The sequence below is a fragment of the Pteropus vampyrus genome, unplaced genomic scaffold (genome assembly GCF_000151845.1).
Source record: "Pteropus vampyrus isolate Shadow unplaced genomic scaffold, Pvam_2.0 Scaffold1, whole genome shotgun sequence".
Classification (NCBI taxonomy): Eukaryota; Metazoa; Chordata; class Mammalia; order Chiroptera; family Pteropodidae; genus Pteropus; species Pteropus vampyrus.
In genome coordinates, this window is record NW_011888782.1 from 35,660,609 (window position 1) to 35,682,153 (window position 21,545).

The following is a 21,545-nucleotide window of genomic DNA, read 5'->3' on the forward strand; positions in this document are numbered from 1 at the left end:
CTCCGTTGAAGCAGCTGAGTCTTAATAGTCAGGAAACTGAATGAGACAGGACTCATGGGTGGCAGGATCTTTTCTGAGCTTCATCATTACAAGCCGATGACTAGACATTCCACTTCTTAGCTTCTCAGCGAAGCAAGGGGGTAAAAGCAGCCGTATACATGTCACAGAAGGTGGCAAGGAAGATCAGAAAGCTGATGTTGGCAAAAGACTTCACACTCTGCAGATCAAAGGCACAATTATAAACACATGGAATTAACCATGATTATATTACCTATCTGAGCTGTTCTCTTAAGTCAATGCCATATGTTAGCAAGGAAAATCATTTGAGTCTGAGGTTCAGTTGGCAACTCGCTTGAAACGTGTTTGTTAATTTTTAAAAACCCTGTTAACATGTACAATCAAACTGGCCTATTTCTTATAGTCCATTTTCAGACAAAACTCCCACAGGGGTCATTTTTTTAATGAGGATGTCAGCCAAATTTGGCCCTCTGTGTGCTTTGAGTTTTCTTTGCTCTCACTCACTGGCAGTTTCCTCTCTAGGACTGACTGTGGTGATGAATTCTGGTCTACTTAAGAGCCTCTGAGTCAGTGTCTAAAAAAATTTTTTTTGATGAAGGGCAAAAACATTGAGCCTTGATATTTGCCCTACTTCCTTCCATGAGGAACAAAAATAAATGTCTCCTTGTGCAGTTAAAAAAAAAAAAAAAAAATTTCAGGTAACGTCAAATCTGTGTCTATTAATAAACCCAGCTAAGGAAAAATGAATCCTCAGAGAGTCTGCATCTCATCAGGTACATCTGAATGTCGTAGAGCTGTTCACCAATTATAATAATCTTAGTGCAAAGGAAGCCAGAGATCCAAACAGCTAGGGCTGGAGAAGAAAGAACGGAAGACTAGACAGGAGCTGTTGAAGGGGCTGAAAAAAGAAGAGGCGGGCTGGAAGGAGGGGTGAGCTATTCACAAGTTTTAGTTAATGATTCATAATCACTATAATAGGTACATCCGGACAGGAGAAATGAGCATATCTTACAAAATATCACAAATAGCATCCCAAACCCTTTAGATGTGAGTGTTCTGTATGAGTGCAGATTGTATCAGAATGCCTTGATTTAATCCACTGGTATAATCTGACTTCAGGGCTAAGAGAAGAAGAGATCTTAAGGAAACTAAATAGAATGCCCAGAAAATTCAAGCAAAGCATAAGATTTTAAGCAATCAAGGACAAGCCAGGTAAATTATAGAACTCAAGGGAAATATTGCCTGAGGGCAAGATGAAGTTCAAGGGCATATGTCCACATAAACCATGGGAAACTCTACAGAAACTGAAGGGGGTATGAGAGACAGGACCCAGGAACCTGAAGAGATCACAAAAGCTGGAGAGACTCAGAGGCAAAGGCAAAACTTTGACAGTGTTGCAAGATGGGCAACTCACTCAACTCATTCACTGAGCTCACGCTTCCATTCGGTGAAGACTAATCCTGAGTGAGGCAGGCCTGGAGGCCTACTGGTAGTGAAAAGTGTGAACAGCTGGTATGTGTGTCATATGTTTCACTTGTTCAACAGATATCTGAGTACATAATGTTTGCCAGACACTGTGCCTGCTATTCTAGCCAAGGCTTTCTAAACTTTTATGGATAAGAACATTTTTTTTTTTCTAATTTCTACAAATGTTATAGTTAGCATAGCTAGAGGTAGGGGAGGTGACAGTGTAGTCATTGATGGAAGAAAAGGAAGAGCTTTGGTGGCTGGCTTTGATCCTTTCCATCCTAGACATAAGAGAGGAAGACTGACATCAGTGGCCAGCTTAAAGACTGTCTGGTGGCCATAACTCCCGTGTAAGTCAAGTCCTAGCACAAGACCCAAGACTGAGTTAAAAACAAGTTGGTCAGATACGTCCTGAATCTTTGGGAATCATCAGTTCTATTTCTCCCAACTCAGGGTATTTAAGGAAATGCTGAAATATGTGAGGCTTTTCTCCTTGGCCTAGGCCAGGGTGCACCTGGCCTATATTCTACTCTCCCAGACATATGCAGAAAGGTGCTATAGAAGGAGCTTTAGGGAATGAGGTACTGAAATTCTTTATCAAAATACATTTATTTGCTTTCATTTGCTCACCTGTAGAAGAATTAGGCAAACTCTTTCTGTATTAGGTCAGATAGCAAATGTTTCTGGATTTGTACGCCATCGGGGCTGTGTCACAACTACTCAGATCTGCAGTTGTAACTTGAAAGCTGCCATAGACATTGGAAATAAAATAGGCATGGCCAGATTTGGCCCACAGCCCATGGTATGCCTACCCCTGGCCTGTACCTCAGTTATATAACAATGTTCCATCATCTTTTTCTTCCATACAGTCCACTTCTCTGAACTCAGTAAGATCAGGTTTTGTCACGTGGTCTTAATTTACGTGCATCATATAACTTAATTTCTTTTATTGTCCCAGTTTCTGCCAGAAGAATATGTTTAAATCTCTTCTCATTTCGAACTAAAGTATTTTAGTGTGCCTTCAAGAAGTAGGATCTCAAATTCAGACATGATATTTAGTTAGCAAAATATCTTGTTAATCATTTTAAAGCCAAATCATGTGTATTGGAATTAAGAAACATCTTATATTTCTCTGATGTAGATGAGCAGTATTGCAAGAGAAAAAAAAAGGACCTACTGCATTGACTGTATAGCTTTTTCAAGTTTTCAGGTTTTTTTGTTTTGTTTTGTTTTTGGTTTTTTTTTGGTTTTTTACATTTGGTTTCTCAAATTGTATTTCATATTTCAGGAGGGAAATTCTTACTACATTGCCATGGCCCTGAGTGCTTCATTTTTCTTAAAAAATGTATTTGGGGGAGTTTTCATTTTAAAGATATCTTGACGCTGCATGAATTGTGTTGATTGTCTAGCAGCCATTCTCTAGGTCTGTATCATATCCGAGCCTCTTAAACCTCAGTGCTTCTATGTGTCAAGAGGCACTCATGAAGTTTCATAAACAACTGTGGGAAAAGGACAGTTTGAAACATTCGGTTGGTCTACTTAAGTAGAATGTATCTCTGTACAGAGGATTTTGACACCAGACTAGCGATGCTTTAGTTTTCCTGTGTAAGAGGAGTCAGCAGTGGCAAAAATGAGTTTCCCCAATGTAACACAGAGAAATGTCTTAAAGCTTTTAGTGATGTCGAGTGTGTGTGTCCTTGTAGGACTTATGGGCTAGGGCTGCCATAGCAAAGTGCAGACAAGGTAGCTTAAACAACAGAAATTTATTTTCTCACACTTCTGACAGTCGGAAGTACAAGGTCGAAGTATCAGCAAATTTGTTTTCTCCTGAGGCCTCCTCTCTTCTTGGCTTACAGATGGCTACTCACTTGCTGTGTCTTCCCAGGGTCCTTTCTGTGTTTGTGCATCTCTGGTGTCTTTGTGTGTGTCCAAATGTCCTCCTTTTATAACGATACCAGTCAGATTGGATTAGAGCCCACGCTAACGGCCTCGGCCTCATTTTTACCTTACTCACCTCTTCAAAAAGTTCTATCTGCAAATACATTCACATTCTGAGGTATTAGAAGTTAGGACTTCACCATATGAATTTGGGTGTGGAAAGTAAGGTGGACACATTCAGCCCATTACAGTCTCTATTAATTTTATATGCTGGCAACCCTATAGGATTCTGATCTGGAAATTGAACAAAGGCCAGGACCCAAGGGTAGGCATGAGAGGCTGACCTCAGCTCTTGGGGGCCAGGGGCATGGCGTTGGTAGAGGAGAGGTGCTAGGTCTGGGATCTGGAACCAGGAATTGTTATTTCCCATACGTTTCCATAACTACTTCTGAGACCTACCCCCAGCTATGGGGAGAAAAGTAGACAGGGAAAGTGATGCTTCCACCTGTTACCCAGTCAGAAACTCTGACCACACTTCTGCTTCCCTGCAGGCTGTATGCCTTCCCAATTGGCCTTAGAGCTCAGGACAAAGACTCAAAGACAATTCAATGTGGAACCTAATTCTGACACAAGATAAATATGTTTTTACTGTTTGTGCTGATAGGCTCTATGAGGAAGAATATCTGTCTAGCACTAAGAATGTTTGTCTTATCTGTCCAGCACTAGGCCCTGTTTCACAGGGTGGGCTTAACAGAGCGTGTATTAGTTATAGCAGTTAATCTGTCCTGACTCACCCACCAAATCTTGATGGCTTAAACTATCAAAGTTTGTTTTTTTGTTTGTTCATTTTATTTATTTTTGCTCTATGTCAGAGTGCAGTGTGGGGTAGGGATGGAGAGCAGGCCACTATTCTTCAAAATCATTCCCATGTTTCTCCCATCTTGTGATACCATGATTTCCATATGTGACCACCAAGTTTGCCATAGATGGGGAAGAGAGAATACAGAATCACAGAAGTAAAAAATTTGTACTGGCAAGGCTTATAAACATTTCTTCCCGTAGTCCATTGATCAGAATTCAGCTACATATCCCCAAGCTCATTGTAAGAGTGAGGAAATGATTGCCGTGGGATCCTTGAGTTTTTCATTGCCTTCCTGAATAAACATCTATTATCTAAGCATCTGTCACTTTGTCATTGTGAAGGAATATTGAAGTAATTCACTACCACACAGCAGCTGGTTTCCTCAGCTAATCCTTGGTTGTGCTTGCAAACTCCTAGAGAAAGATAACCATGCTGTTCTAGGGAGCTGAGCGTCTGCAGGCCATTAGAACTGTGTTGCTGGAGTCCAGGACTTATTCCAAACTGGGTGGTTCTTTCTTGCCTTGTTCAGACACTTTCTATCATTGAAAATGTTTAAATATTATGGCTGTCTTGAAAAGCATCCTTCCTTCACCCTTAGCCATTCTAGAAAATCCTGATATTTGCTCCAGACTTCCCCTTAGGGGGTGTCAGATAAGGATAAGTCTGCCCCACAAGAACCTCAAAAAAAGTTCTGCTACTTCCCCAGGAAGCTGTTCTGGGAATCTTAGTCTTTTATGATGGCGTATGCTAACTAACCTACCCCTTCAATCTCTGTGTTTTTAAAATGAAAATCTTTTAGACTCATTTTGTTAATTATCCAGAATTTTTCTTGAATTTTAATGTTTTCCTGTTTCCTAAACTGTTATGTACACAGCAGGTAACCTTCCCTAATTTGGGTGCATGATTTTTTCCCCTTGAATGTTATCCTAAAATTAGGAGGAACCAGCAGTATGCTATTGACTCCCTGCAGTCCAGTCTAGATTCTGAAACCAAGAGCAGAATTGAGGCTACGAGGCTGACGAAGAGCATGGAAGGGAACCTCGGTGAGATGGGACTCCAGCTGAGCACTGCCAACCAACGGGTGTCAGAGGCAACAAAGTCCCTGAATCAACTTCAAACTCAAATCAAGGTACAGTTGACTCTTGAACAACGTAGATTTGAACTGCACGGGTCCACTTATACATCAGTTTTTTTCCAACAAATACTGTAATATATTTTCTCTTGTGATTTTCTGAATAACATTTTCTGTCCTCTAACTTTAAGAATACAGTATATAATGCATATAACACAAAATAAGTGTTAATCGACTGTTTATGTTATCAGTAAGGCTTCTACTCAACAGCAGGCTATTAATAGTTAAGTTTTGGGGGAATCAGAAGTTATCTGCAGATTTTTAACTGGGGGGGTCAGTGCCCCTAACTTCCTCATTGTTCAAGGGTCAAATTATAATATGGGGGCGGGGAGCAACTCTGCTTATGGACACGGATCAAGCAACAGATTGTACTGAGCAATAAAAGTGAAGAAAACAAATCAAAGTCTACAAGAGAGCAGGAACATGCTTAAATTTCAATCAGTGGAGGTTTGTTCAGAGCGTATGTGCAAAGGTGCATATCCTATTGAACCAGAGGGATCTGGGGTCCAGGCTCTCGTTTTTTCTTGAAGGATCTTCGGGTGCAGCTGGATGACAGCACACACCTAAACAGTGAGCTGAAGGAGCAGGTGGCTGTGGCTGAGCGGCACAACTCTCTTCTCAAGTCTGAACTAGAGGAACTGAGGTCCTTGCAAGAGCAGACAGAACGTGGGCGCAGGCTGGCAGAGGAAGAGCTCCTGGAAGCCACAGAAAGAATCAATCTTTTCCATACCCAGGTGGGGCCCATAAACTCCCCAGCTGCATCAGCTGGTCGAAAGCACTGGTTTCCATATATGGTCAGCCTGGAACCATACACAGCTGCCCTGTCAAACTTTGGGTGAGCCATTGGCAGCAGAGCAGTGATTACACTATTCATTTATTCCCAAGTGTATTTGTTCCTTAGGGCTGCTGTTACAAAGAACCACAAACCCGTGGCTTAAAACAACAGACATTTATTTATTTTTTTCACATTTCTGAAGCCTAGAAGTCTGAAACTAAGGTGGTGGCAGGGCCATGCTATCTGTGCAGCTCCTAGGTAAATCCTTTCTTGCCTTTTCCTGGCTTTTGGTGGTTTGTCGTCAGTCTTTGGTGTTCTTAGCTTATGGATACTTTACTCCAATCCTCCACCTTCATGTGGCATTCTCCTTGTGTGTCTTAAAAATATCTTTCCTCTTTGAGTATCTGTCTCTGTCCAAAGTTTTTCTTTTTATAAGTACATTAATCATATTGGATTACCACTCACACTAATGACTTCATTTAACTTGATTACTTCTGTAAAGACCCATTTCCAAATAAGTTCACATTCTGAAGTATTGGGGGTTAGGACTTCAACCTATATTTTTGGCAGAGGGACACAATTTGACCCTAACACTAAGCCTTCTGCTAGAAAAATGGACTATCAGGACATTCACGTTGGAGAGAGAGGGATGAACATTCTCAAATGTTATAGAACCACTTGCCTGCTTTTCCTATTCTCTTTAAGCTACATGTTCTCCCAGCATTCCAGGTTTTTTTTTGTTTTGTTTTGTTTTTTTAAAAAAAGCTCTTGCTTCAGAGCCAGAAGATACCTAACAGTTCTCTGTTGTTGCTGACAGAGATGATGTGCTGTCAGGACTCTGGCTTCTCATGGAAGGTTACATAAGTGACACAAAGTGAGAATTCTTAGAATCTTTGCCATTCTCATAGAACCAGGAGAAACCATAGTGATTAGGACAAATATAGTAAATGGGTCATTCAACAAACATTTTTAGGGTACCCACCAGAACCTGGACTGGTACATGTGGTTTAAATGCAAAACATATCCATTGTCCTAAAACTGTGAAGATCCAAGTAAACAAACTGTAGTGCACTGCTGTATCATGATAGAGCAAGCACAACCCTACAGAAAGCCTTCTTGGACAATCCTAGACTTAGGTAGGTGTACGATATACTTAATCTGAGTCTTGAAGGGCATGTAAGAAGTCAGTCAGATAGAAGAGTCAAGGGCAGAGGCACAGGGAGAAGAGGGAATTGGAAATGTTAAGAGAAATCGACATACTCATTGGAGCATGTGGTTGGGGGTAGGAGAGATCAACAGAAATGATGTTAAAAGCTAAGCCACCAGGGATCTTGAATCTGAGACTGATGGAATATGAATTCTATCTTGCAGCTAGCTAATAAAGGTCCACTGAAGAATTTTGAGCAGCTGAAAGCGAAGTTATTAGATTTGCATTTTAGGAAGTTTACTCTCATGATCGTTGTGAAGGATGAATTAAAACAACTAATGACAGAACTGCCACACTTTTTGACCTTTAGAAATGTTTGTGGGGTCATTTTGGTTGCCACAGTGACTGGAAAGTACCACCGACATTTAATGGGCAAGGTCTAGAGATACTAATACTCCCGCAAGGTGCAGGATAATTCTATATCACAAAGAATTACCTCTCCTAGAATGCCAATTATATACCCACTGAGAAAAAAGGAAGTATAAACCAAAGATGTACCAGCTGGAAGGCATTGCAATTAGTTTGTGCCTACACTTTGACTTTTGTGTACATGTTCATGACACAATCCTATTTGGATACCATGTGGTGTAGAACAAATAGGCTGTAGGTTATGTGTGATTCCCAGCAGGCTAACTCGCATCAACATTTCTTTCTCTCTCAAGAAAGCTGATCTAAATACAATGGGTGGGATTCTTATAAAGTAGAATATTGAATTTTTAAAAAGCAAATCATTCACTATCTGTAGTACTTAATAGCTATTGGCAACAAATCATTTGCCATGCATGTTATAATTGATAATGCATCAGTGAGTCCCAGTATGATGGAAAAAAACAGTGTCCTAGTGAGAGATAAGGAGATGGATTTGGAAGAAAAAAAAAAGGCAGTAGAGACCTGGTCTCTAGGGCTGAGTTTCTGAAACTTTAGGTATACAAGAAAAACTAACACAAAAATGCAAATTCTCAGCTCTCACCCCAGATCACTGAATCAGAGAATCTCTGAAGTGGGACCCAGCAATCAAGCAAGTTCTCAGGTGACACCGCAGTTCCAGAGATTACCATTTAACCAATAGACCTAGGTGATATATTGCTCATAAGAACCTCTCCCCTACCTTAACCATGCAGGACACCTTACAGTTACTAGAACACTATCAGTCTTTTGATAACATAATGAAAGTTTTATGGAACCTTCTTAGGCCTCTCTGAATTCTCAGACTGCTAGCCTAGAACAAACTTATGAGGCCAAACTTCATCTTGGCCAATTACATGTGTTCTTTTTCAAACCTGAGCTGTGACAATCTAGATTAACTTTCCACACAAGACTCCCTAACCCCTTTCATCCCCAAAGGAATCAATTAGAGTCATTCAGCTTATAGAAGTTTTAACTATTATCTTCCTAAAAGATTTGATATGACTCTATATACAAAATATTTATATCTGTAGATTATTTGTATCTGTACCTTCCTTCACAAAGAAGGAGATCCTAAGGAGTTATGTGCAGTGAGCACCCAGAAAATTCTCCAGGAAAATATACTTAACCCTTCCTGCCCCTTACCCCAGGCCATACCCATGGTAATGGAAAGCCTGGGAGTGCACAGATCCCAGCTCTCTGTAAGGACAGAGGATGGCAGCCTTGATGAAGATGCTTTACGCCATCAGGGAATCAGGGTAGAACCTGTGAGCCTGGAATATCTTTCTATTTCTAAGTCTCAGTCCTGCCACCAATAGAGTTCTTAGCTAGAGGAAAATAAAAGGACAATGAGGAGAGATAAAAAATAGAAAGCTCATGTCTTTTATATACGCTCTCTATGCTAAGGTTTCACACCCTCAGAAAAGCTGTGCTTCAAACACAGAACAAATAGCAGCAAAATGAGCTCCAGGAAGGAAAGAATTAGGGCAGCGCCAGCCACAGAACAAAGAATCCTCCAGCGTAGTAGGGTTTCTAAGGGCTAGGGGACAAGGCTCATCTGAACTACTCTTCCTACCTCTTCATTGCAAAGTCTAATAGGAAAGGAGGTAGATAAAGAGGAAGATTTTTTTTTTCCCTGGAGCATCATGCTCCCCAAATGTCTACAGTTGACCCTGACTTCTGCTATAGGACATTTGCTTCTACCCCATCAAAGAATGAAAGGCGGAAGAACATACTGCTCAACAGATTGAAAACCAAACACATGTTTGGGGCTTTAGTTTATCTGGATCCATCTCTTCTCTCTGATTCTGGCTGCCATCATTTTGATACGGAATGGTTGAAATCTCTTCCATTCAAGTATGCCTTTGATGGCAAGGGACTTTTCTAAAGTGGGCTCCCAGGTTTCTAAGTGTTGCTAATGTGAGTGTGGCTGACTAGAATAAAACTCACTCCTGGCCCTCTGTCTCCCCGACTGCATGTCCTGAACAGACCAACTTGTGTTTGCATGTCTGGTCTCACCTTGCCTAACAAGACTGCTGCTTTTCCTTAGAATACAAGTCTGCTCAGCCAGAAGAAGAGGTTGGAGGTTGATGTTGCCAGGATGCAAAAGGAAGCTGAGGAGGCAGTGCAAGCATGTCAAAATGCAGAAGAGAAGGCCAAGAAGGCAGCCACTGAGGTGGGTGTGTTGACTGCTTGCTCACTCCTGCCTTCCAGAGCTGACTGGAACAGTAGCCAAGGGGCAGAGCCCAATCTGCAGCCAAAAAGGATTCCATTGATTCTCCATACAGCCAGGAGGAGGTTAGCTCACCCTCTGCTCTCTGTTCCCATTTTGAAAAATTAGGCCAATTAGCTCCTCCCCTTCAGCCTCCTGAGGCAATGAAAAAGAGCAGTTGAATTTCTATAAGCAAAACCTTCTGAAAGCCAGAGATTTTTTTTAAGTGAAGACACTTTCCACTTGTGAATCAATATATCTAGTGTCTAGAAACAATTCTTTCTGTATTTCCTTACAAATAGCTATTTTCCTAGAGTATATTAATGGTTTTATGACAATGAATCAGGTTGGTAAAGAAGGCTTCAGGACTGTTGTGTGCCTTCTTTATTTGCAAGTTTAAAATTGTTGGCGGTGGTGGTTTTCCTCAATGACACTAAGCTCAGAGTTGGCTGCCAGCCTTAACTATACCTTGTGGGAACTGGAGAAAGGCCACCCCCTGGGCACTCTCTGTGGGTAGATGCAGCACTTCTCTCAAAGGGTATGGCAAGCAGAAGGCGATACTCAGAAAAAGAAAATGTGAGGGGAAGATTGGGGGAGGAAGGTGGAGGAAGAGGTGCATGTGTCTGGAGGACCCAGCCTTGCGGGTCCCTTGCCGAGGGGAGCTTGGTCTTGATTTCAGCCTCCACTGACCCCATCCCCATCAAGTGATTTTGTGTAGTCCAAATCCACAACCATATGCAGCAGCCCTGACCTTGCCATGTGAATGGGAGCTGATCCTCTTGCTTAAAAGGATATGGGAACTGGGGAGACAAGATATTCAGTTCAATTTTACAGTATTAACTTTGAAATTCAAAAAGGGGAAGAGCTTTTGTCTGTATTTGCCTGAGTTATTTAGCACTTGGGGAGCTAAACAAAATGTTTGCACAAAATCCTAGCTACCAGGTCACTGTAGAATCCAGAAGAATGGGGAAGCATGCCTATCACTCAGCCATTTTGTATCAAGGCAGACACTTCTGCTCTCTGGTGGAAAAGAGGTGTGTGAAAGCTTGAAAATGTTTGGCCAAGGGAAAAATAACGTGCTTAACATTTATGAAAATCCACATAGAAAGGAATAAAAAGAGCTTCAAAGTCTGCTTGACAAATTTATGTAGTAGTCACACATTATGACGGTTCTATCTGCTGAACCTTGCCTTTATAACGTTTTCTTGGCTATGCTAAAAAATGAACTCACTGTCTCTTCCCTGTCCTTGAATTCTCCAATCGTTTAGCTCCGAGTTTCTACCCCACACAGCAGAGCAGAGAGTTGCCTCCATAATTCATTCTTTGCCCTCACCATCTGCAGAGACGTCTCACACTTAAATTATACAGATGGTCGGTAACCTGATAGACAGAGATGCTTTGGCTGGGAGGGCAGTGTTCTTACATTAAATGCACCGAGAGATTCATGAAACAGTTCTTAATAATTGAAGCAAGACACCAAGCCCTTGTATTCATAGCCAAAGCCAAGAGCAAGCTTCACAAGCAAGAATTAACCTACCTTGTGCCAGATTATTGGCACTGACAGCATCTGTTGCTGCCAGATTCCTAGAGCCTAAACTTATTTGCAGTTGTGAATCACAGAATTATAGAAGTGAGATGTGAAAAAAATTTTCATAGGCACTCCTCCACACTTTTCCTGCTGCATTATGTTACAAGACATGTCCTGGTGCCTTATTCAATTAAAAATTGTTGCTTCAGTCGGTCATTTTACTTTCAGTACAAATATCGTGTAATAATGTTCATGTGGTACTTCATCTTTGGTCTATTTCCATTACCCCTCACCCTAATCTCTTCGGTAGCTGCTGCTATCTTGATGGCCTTATCGTTAACAAACCTGAGGGCCACAGATGTTAGGAAGAGCATGGCGGAAAGGGATTACACATACAGAGGCAAAGCATGGCATCTACTGAGATTAAGAACTAAAGATTATAGGTAGAAATGTTAAAATCAATTGGCTGTCAGGTGTTTTCATTCTCTTTCCTTCTTTTCTAGGTAGCAAACATGTCAGAAGAACTGAAGAAGGAGCAAGATACCAATGCTCACTTGGAGAAGATGAGAAAGAATATGGAGCAGACAGTTAAAGACTTACAAAAAAGACTGAATGAAGCTGAGAAGGCCCTGACAGGGAATAGAAAGCAAATCCAGAAACTAGAATCCAGGGTAGGAATTGGCCTGGGTAATCATGCGGTCTCGACAACTCCCAATTCAAGGCCTCATTGTCCTGTGGAAATTACACCAGATATTCCCTACCTCCCTTGTCACTTTTGCTTATAGCACTTTTAGATGGTCAGATCTCAATGGATTCATTCATTCTTGCTTGACTTTGGGCCACTCCTCTTGGACTGGATGAAATCTGCCTTCTCTCTTCCTGCTATGTGAGAAGGCATCTCTTCCCACCTACTAACATCTACTCTGGGCTCTCCACAGCCAGATGAGCCACTGTTTCACACACACCCTCACAGGCTTGCTTCTGTGCCTTTGCTCCTGTTACTTCCTCTGCCCATTTCCTAACAGCCAGAGAAAGAAGGGAAATAACTAAATCAAGGATCAAAAAAGACTTAGTGAAGACATAGTAAGGGCTGACAGAAATGATGTAGTAGCTGCCTTCAGGGAGCTTAAAAACAAATAGAAAGACCTATCTTGAAAATAGGATTTTTTAAATTATTGAATCCATTTCAGTGACTGTGTACAGGTCATGTGACAAATGCTACAGGATGGAAAGAATATTTGACTGGGATTTGATGACTCAGAAGGGCCTCTGAAAAATAAAGTATTGCCTTTGCTCATTTATGGTATATCCATACAATGGAATACCAATGCATATTTGTGGTACCACATCCATATAGTCACGCTGATTAAAAAGGGATGAGGGAGAGCTCTATATTATGTTTTAGAGATCATGCCTAGCAGTATAATGATAAAAGGTGCAGGCAATACGGAGAGTATATAATCTTTTGTGCAAGAAAGGAGGGGAAAAATATGAAGATGTGTACACATTTGCTTCTATTTTCAAAAAGAAATTGTGCCAGGATAATACAAAGACTAATAAAAAGCTAGTCATAGAAGGGGAAAACGGAGATGAGAGACCTCCTGAATGCACCTTGTTTAGTTATTTTGATTGCAAAATTATATAAAATATTTATAGGCTTCATAAGTAAAAACACAAGTTTAAATCAAGAAAATAAAGCAATTCCTAAAATTTTAACACAAATGGAAGCAAATGAAAGTAACTATATATCAAGTTGGGGTCATAAAACACACACAAAGAACAATTATTCCCAGTGACTTTTAATCATAGTATTTTGTCTGTGTACCTCGCGAAATATTTCGAAGGACAAAACAAAACAGCAAATAAAGCAAACTGCATTTGTAGTTTCAAAATAACAATATGTTATCACTACTAGCAAAAACATTAATGTAATTATCCAACGACATATATAAAAACCAAGAATTTTAGGATAAGAGAAAAAGCATATAGGCATAAAATCAAATAAGTTAAAATATGCTTTTCCCCCAAATTACATGAATAATACTAGTATTTCCAATTGAAATTTAAGATGACAAGATTTAATTTTATTGCCGATTACCGTTTGTCCACTAGAAAGGCCGAGAACCAATGATAACTCAGTGGCAATGGGCCCCTAAGGATCAGTTGATGCTAAGGAATGATGGTCAATTTTTAAAACAAAATCATAATACCGTTATCTATTAGAATTACATAAAGAAATACTTACAGGTGAAATTATATGATGTCTAGGATTTGCTTTAATGAAGTAGTTTTTCCTTGACGTGTTTTAATCACTTAAGAAACACGCCAAACTTAACGAGTATTTAATGTAAAGGGGGGCTTCTGTTAGTCTCACGTCCCAGCTGATAGAACGATGTGTCATGTTCCTATATGACAGGATCCAGAGATATTTTTAAATGGGCTTCATTCACAAGAAACCTGCACTCCTGCTGGCTCTCCCACCCCCATTCTACCTCTCTGAGGAAGAACAAGGACAGTATGGCTGAAGCAGAGGGAGGGAGGTGAGGGGAGTTAGAGACTGGGTCAGATTCCAGGCACATTCATGCCTCAGGGCTTTGGGCTTTGTAGTGTTAAAAGGGTAGTCAGGAAGGCCTCTTAGAGAACAGGGCTCCATGCTTCAAAAACATGGCAGGGAGAAAGTCCTAGACACATGGGGGAAGAGAAGGAGCTGGCAACACTTTTCCTCCATTAGCTCCCTTCCTCCTTTCCTGGTTTATTTTACTCCAGACCATCTACTACCATCAAACTTTTTCTATATTTTACTTTGTTTTGTTTGTGTTTCTCCCAGTAAAATTACACTTATAAAGGGAAGAGATTTTTGTTTGTTCACTGCTGTGTCCCTAGCCCTGGGGTCTGGTGTGTAGTAGGCATCAAAATGTTTGTTGACTGAATTTTATGTTAACCTTGTTTGTATAATTGTATAAGGCCATAGGCAGATTGTTAGTCTGTACTATAGCTCTCTCACAAAGCAGGGCTGTAGGGTCGTGTGTGACATGTGTGACATAGACTCAGTGTCTGAATTTTAGAGAATCACAGATAAATGTGGAGAAAGAAGCTTAAAATTAGGAAATAATTGACTGAATCCTCAAAGTGCACTAAATATAGCTTATTCTCTATATATACAGATATTCGTGTGTGTGTGTGTGTGTGTGTGTGTGTGTGTGTTTTCATCTAAGAGGGGGAGATTATCACCTCTGCATGGATTAGCCTTTCACATCCTTCATAGTCTAAACAGTCCTTTTTTGAAATCACATAGTTCAACCAACTCACTTTTGGCGAGACAGTTTTCCAAGAGAGGTTGCTCTGTTTAACCACTGCCAGAAAGAGAGTGGACACATCTTCCCTTGATGATTTTGCTCTCTTTCAAATGATCATGCCAACTGGCATATACAAAGCCAGCCTGGCTTGCTTCCTGCCAGCCTGTGGTCTGAGATCATGGTTTGTTTTCAGGTTCATGAACTGGAAGGTGAACTGGAGGGCGAAACTCGTCGCAGTGCAGAGGCACAGAGGGGAGCTCGCCGACTTGAGCGATGCATCAAAGAGCTGACCTATCAGGTACTCCAGGAAAGCATTCAGTGTTTGGCTGGGCTCCATCCTGGAAAAATGGGCTCCTTCAAGCTGGAAATTGCCTTCTAGGTCTCTTGCATCCTCGTTCTTTGCTCCCCCTCAGCGGTAGACATTGGCTCATCCTTTCAGGGTCCCCGTGCTATTAGCGGTTTGGGTTGGTCCCTTTTCAGAGCTTTCAGGAAGCCAAATATGAGCAGCAGCAGGTTGCAATTAGAAATAAAAAGCTATTTATAGTGTCTTTATTTTTTCACACATAATGTCTGCAGCACTTTCAAAAATATTCCTTCCTGTGAGAGGCTGAGTGAGAACAATGTGTAAATGAAGTGACAGGCAGAGGTTAGGGTGGCTCCTCAGCCAGCAGGTTACACGGGACACTGACTAAATTGTAGCAGAGGACATTTGCACACTTATTTTCTGGTTGCACAAACACTCCAAGACATCGAAGACCCTATTTGGTCCTGATATCAGGTGGAAACAGCAAATTGCTAACGAGAGGCCTGCAAAGCTTTCTGACTTTTCTTGTTGACTAACATTGGTCTCAAGCAACTAATTAAAAAGACGTGGGCAGACTTCTCAGCAGTAATTAATGCATTTCTAAAGTAATAATATAATCCCTCATTTCTTTTTTCATTTTCTAACCTTTCTTCCCTTTCCTTCAAATGGATAGACCGGAGATTCCATGATAGCAGAGGCACTGTGTTATTTACCACTCTGGGGCCTAGTATTCTCCTGGCACAGAGTCAGCACACTTACTTCAGTTGCTGAAAACAGATGCCCAAGGTCACTTTCCAGCCCTCTCCCACTGTACAACGTAGCTCATTCCAGGGAAGAGGCAAACTCATTCTAGGATCCCGCTTTTACAGCAACTTTGGCAGTACGACAGCACTAACTGCTGGTCCTGATGCTGGTTCCTGAGGCTGCCCGGTTGTTCAAGACATCAAAGTCTTCCGCCCTTGCAGCAGGAAGGATAGTGTTGACAAGAAAGCAGAGCACTTCAGAAGCATCATCTTGGGATAATTAAGATGAAATGAGCTACTTGCACAGCTCTTCTTTACTGGTACCTGATTTTTCTCTAAGATCAGTTAGTCTGACGCTTCGTTAGACCACGCTAGGTATATCAAAGGCCCTGAGGAGTGAGCCTGTGGTATGTGTGGCTCAGGAAGTTCACACCTGGGGAACATGAAAGATGTGCTATCTACTCTTCTTTTGAGGGGGTTTGGAGAAGCCAGCGAGTGAAATGCTGCTTGTTAATAAGGTCTGGGGTTTTTCTCTTTTTTAATTTTCTTGTTTCATTCCATAAATAACTTCATTATAGAACACCAAAGGTATTCTTTTCAGTTTTCATCATCCCAAGGACTGTATTCTTGTTCTATTGTGCTAGATATTTGTTTCTCCGTAGCAATAATCTTAGTGTTCCCCAGGTGCTAGTATGGAGGTGTATTTCTTAATTTCTTCCATGTGTCTACACAATGTTTAGACTGTTTTTATTCAATTATGCAATGATTTTCTGCCATCAAATCAGATAACACCTATTGAACACCTATTTTATGCAAATATCAGTCTAGACCCTGTAAATCTAAAGAGATATTAGAGAGCCCTCCACATTCCTTAATATCGATACCAGGTTTAGAAATATTCAAGGTGGATGCTGAGTCAATTGAGTCTGTTCTTCTTTAATATCAAACTAGCCATCAGGACTAGGAGACACAGTATTTTGCAATAGCACATCCTGGATGCCAATTGAAAATGTCATTTTGAAAGAGACATAATTACGGTTTTCTTTTCCTAGGAAAAATATTCTGGGAAGATGCTACTACACTGGAAAGAGAATCAAGCGTGACCCCATCTGTACTAGTTCTATGGCCAGTCCCCACTGAGCATTTATCTTCCCCTGCGTGTCCGTCTAGCATTAGAAACTCATCCTATTTTCTCTCTGGTGCCTAGAAAAATGTACTGTAAAGCAGGACATAAGATAAGAAACTTATAATTGTTATAGAAGATAAAGACAGTTTTTCTCCATCCACCTGCACCATTTTACCTTCGACTGCTTCCTATATTCAGGGATCTGTGTGTAGATGTTATTTAATCCTTACAAATCTAATTACAGATACAGCGTCTTCATTTTTAAAGATAAGGAAACAAAATTTGGTCTTGCGGGGTTCTCCAAGAAACAGATGCCAGGATGGAGTTAGAAGTACAAAAGATTCATTGGTGGTAACACCTGGGAAAGAAAAAGGGGAGAGCAAACAGGATCAGGGAGAGAAAGTCTTCAGACCACAATGCGAATCTGACACCTGTGAAAGGAAAGGATGAAGGAAGGATGATTGGCTGGAAGGAGCCTCATTGCAGTACATCTCAGAGGGAGTCTCCAGCACAAAGTGGCTATACAAAAGTCCCACGTTGGGTGGAAAGAACCTAGTTACTTCGCTGGGCCTGGTTATTCATAGGGGCTGCGTGGGGAATTTGATCTTGGTGTAAATGCTATGGCAGATCCCAAAGGCACTGCAATTGGAGGTTTCCAGAAAACTGTACTCCACACAACCGAAAGGCAAGTTTCTTGAAGAGAAATTCAAGCAGCACACAACTATGGTTATCACGGTTATTTAATGGCTGGGAGCTGAGACACGAAGCCAGATCTGAGGAAGGATTTGCCTTTCCAAGTGGGAGGGACATTATTAACATCAGCAGCTATTTCCAGATATTTGCAGTTTTCTTCTGTGTGGCCTCCTTTACCACGCAGTAAATTTACTTGCCTCAGTAAATTTTTTTTTTTAATTTAGGATTTTATCTTTTTAATTTTTAATTTTTATATTCTTTTGATTTTTTGAATTTTATAATAATTTCAGGTATACAGTACAATGGTTAGACATTTATATAGTTTACGAAGTGATCCCCTTGATTACTCTATCACCCATCTGGCTCTACACATAGTTATTACAATACTATAGACCACATTCCCTATTCTGTATTCTACAACCTGGAGACTATTTTGTAACTACTTCAGCTCTTCACCTTTTTCACCCAGCCTGCCAACACCCTCCCCTCTGGCAGTCACCAGTTTGTTCTCTGTGTCTATGAGTCTGTTTCTGTTTAGTTTGTTCCTTTGTTTCGTACATTCTGCATGTAATTAAAATCATATGGTATTTCTCTTTCTTTGACTTATTTCACTCAGCATAATCCTCTCTAGGTCCATCCATGTCATTGCAAATGGTAAGATTTCATTGTATATATATATACAATTACTTCCTTATCCATTTATCTATTGATGGGCACCTGGGTTGCTTCCATATTTTGGCTATTGTGAATAGCACTGCAGTGAACATAGGGGTGCACAGATCTTTATGAATGAGTGTTTGGGTTTTCTTTGGATAAATACCCATAAGTGCAATGCCGGGTCAAAAGGTAGTTCTATTTTTAATTTTTTTGAGGCCCCTCCAAACTGTTCTCCATGTGGCTGTACCAATTTGCAATCCTATCAACAGTGCACAGGGGTTCCATTTTCTCCACATCCTCGTCAACATTTGTTGTTTTTTGATTTATTGATGATAGCCCTTCTGACAGGTGTGAAGTGATATTTCATTGTGGTTTTAATTTGCATTTCTTTGCTGATCTGTGATGTTGAGCATCTTTTCATATGTCTATTGACCATCTGTATTTCCTCTTTGGAGAAATATCTATATAGGTCTTCTGCCCATTTTTAAATTGGATTGTTTGTCTCTGGTTAATGATTTGTATGAGTTCTTTATAAATTTTGGATATTAACTCCTTATCAGATGTATGACAGGTGAATATCTTTTCCCATTCAGTAGGTTGTCTTTTTGTTTTGTTGATGATTTCCATTGCTATGCAAACCTTTTTAGTTTGATGTAGCCCCATTTTTTTGTTTATTTTTTATTTCCCTTATCTGGGGAGATAGATCAGAAAAAAATTAATAGCAATATCAGAGAGTTTATTGCCTATGTTTTCTTCTTGAAGTTTTTTGGTTTGGGGTCTTACATTTAAGTCTTTAATCCATTTTGAATTTATTTTCGTATATGGTGTAAGAAGATGGTCCAGTTTCATTTTTTTTGGCATGTATTCATCCAGTTTTCCCAACACCATTTGTTGAAGAGACCATCTTTACCCCATTGTAGATTCTTGCCTCTTTTGTCATAGATTAAATGACCATATGGTCATGGATTTATTTCTAGGCTTTCTATTCTGTTCCATTGATCCATATATGTTTTTATGCCAGTATCATACCGTTTTGATTACTGTAGACTTGTAGTATAGTTTGATATCAGGTAGCATGATACTTCCAACTTTGTTGTTATTGTTGTGGCTATTTGGGATCTTTTATGATTCCATATAAATTTTTGGATCATTTGTTTGAGTTCTGTGTAAAATACCTTGGTATTTTGATGGGGATTGCATTGAATCTATAGTTTGCTTTAGGTAGTATAGCCATTTTAATGATATTGATTCTTCCTACCCATGAACACAGAATATACTTCCATTTATTTGTATCTTCCTCAGTTTCTTTTTCAATGATTTATAATTTTCTGAGAACAGGTCTTTTACCTCCTTGGTTAATTTGACTCCCAGGTATTTTATTGTTTTTGTTGCAATTGTAAATGAGATTGTTTTCTTAATTTCTCTGATAGTTCATCATTGATATATAAAAATGCAGCCAACTTCTAAATATTAATTTTGTATCTGTGACTTTACTGAATTCATTTATCAGTTCTAACAGGTTTTTTTGGTGAAATCTTTAGGGTTTCTATATATAGTATCATGTCATCTGCAAATAATGACAGTTCTACTTTTTGCTTTCCGATATGGATACCTTTAATTTCTCCTTCTTGTTTGATTGCTGTAGCTAGAACTTCCAGTAAATTTGTTTTAAGCAATTCTCTATTGGTTTTAGAAGATCTTATACACACATAACTCTGTGAATCTTTAAATTTCTTAAACCTGAGAGGTAGAAGGATAGGCAGATGAAAATAGGAAAGAGATTTCATTTAAAAAATAGACTTTCTCATTTTCCTAACCAGGTCCCTGCCTTCGTAAGCTTAAAATCAGTAATTATTTACTGTCAGATTTACTTTAAGATTGGAGTAGGAGGGAGCATTCTAGGCAATAGAAACAGCTTGGTTGAACCTACATTTATTTGTTTGTTTGATTGATTGATTGATTATAGATATAATTGACATATAACATTAGTTCCGGGTGTCTAGCATAATGATTTGATGTATGTTTACATTGTGAAATGATTATCACAAGTTTAGTTAACATCCATCACCACATATACTTTTTTTCTTGTGATGAAAATTCTTAAGATTTAGTCTCTTAGCAACTTTCAAATATACAAATAGTATTGTTAACTATAATCACCAGGCTATACATTATATTCCCAGCACTTATTCATCCTATGTCTGGAAGTTTGTACCTTTGGACCACCTTCACTCATTTTTCCAAACGCTATATCCTCCTGTTGAATTGACCCCTTTGTCATTATATAACGCTATTTTTTGTCTCTTATTACAGTCTGTCTTTGATAAGTCTATTTTGTCTGCTGTAAGTATAGCTACCCCAATTTTATTTTGGTTTCCATTTGCATGGAATCTTTTTTTCATCCCTTCACTTTTATTCTACGTGTGTCCTTACATCTGAAGTGAGCATCTTAAAGGCAACAGATAAATGGGTCTTGGTTTTTGTTTTTGTTTTTTTATTAATCCACTCAACCACTCTGTCTTTAGATTGAAAAATTTAGTCAATTTACATTTAAAGTAATTATTGATAGAATGTACTTATTGCTGTTTCATTAATTGTTTTTTGGCTGTTTTGTAGTTCCTTTGTTTCTTCTTCTCTTGTTATCTGTGATTTGATGATTTTCTGTCATTGTTTATTTAGATTCCTTTCTTTTTTATCTGTGTAGCTACTATAGTTTTTTTGCTTTGTGGTTACCACGAGGTTTACATAAAACAAACTGTATTTATAAGTCTATTTTAAGTTGATAACAACTTAAGTTTTAATATATTCTTAAGCTCTACATTTTTTCTCTCTCCATTTTTTGATGTCACAATGTACATTTTTTTAGTTTTGTGTTCATTAAGACATTTTTGTCTTTATAGTTATTTTTACTATTTTTGTCTTTTAATCTTTATAAGTGATTCACTCACCACCATTACAACATTAGGTTATTCTGAATAAATTATGTGTTTATTTTTACCAGTGAGATTTATACTTTCATGTTTTCCTGTTAATAATTAGTACCCTTTCATTTCAGCTTAAAAAGTCCCTTTGACATTTCTTGTAAGGCTGGTCTACTAGTGCTGAATTCCTTCAGCTTTTGCTTGTCTGGAAAATTGTTTCTTTTTCCTTCAATTCTGAAGGATAACTTGCTGTGTATTCTTTGTTGGCAGTTGTTTTTCTTTAGCACTTTGAATACACTGTTTTTCTTTAGCACTTTGAAT

General features: G+C 39.4%; 1 protein-coding gene across 1 annotated transcript in view; it reads left to right on the forward strand.

The window, feature by feature from the left end:
- MYH15 (myosin heavy chain 15) overlaps nt 1–21,545 on the forward strand; it is a 129,018-nt gene that overhangs the window by 100,303 nt on the left and 7,170 nt on the right. The window contains exons 35-39 of the mRNA XM_011355605.2: nt 5,162–5,354; nt 5,888–6,091; nt 9,795–9,920; nt 11,988–12,155; nt 14,974–15,078. Coding sequence (XP_011353907.2) covers nt 5,162–5,354; nt 5,888–6,091; nt 9,795–9,920; nt 11,988–12,155; nt 14,974–15,078 — 796 coding nt within the window. The remainder of the gene's footprint in view (nt 1–5,161; nt 5,355–5,887; nt 6,092–9,794; nt 9,921–11,987; nt 12,156–14,973; nt 15,079–21,545) is intronic.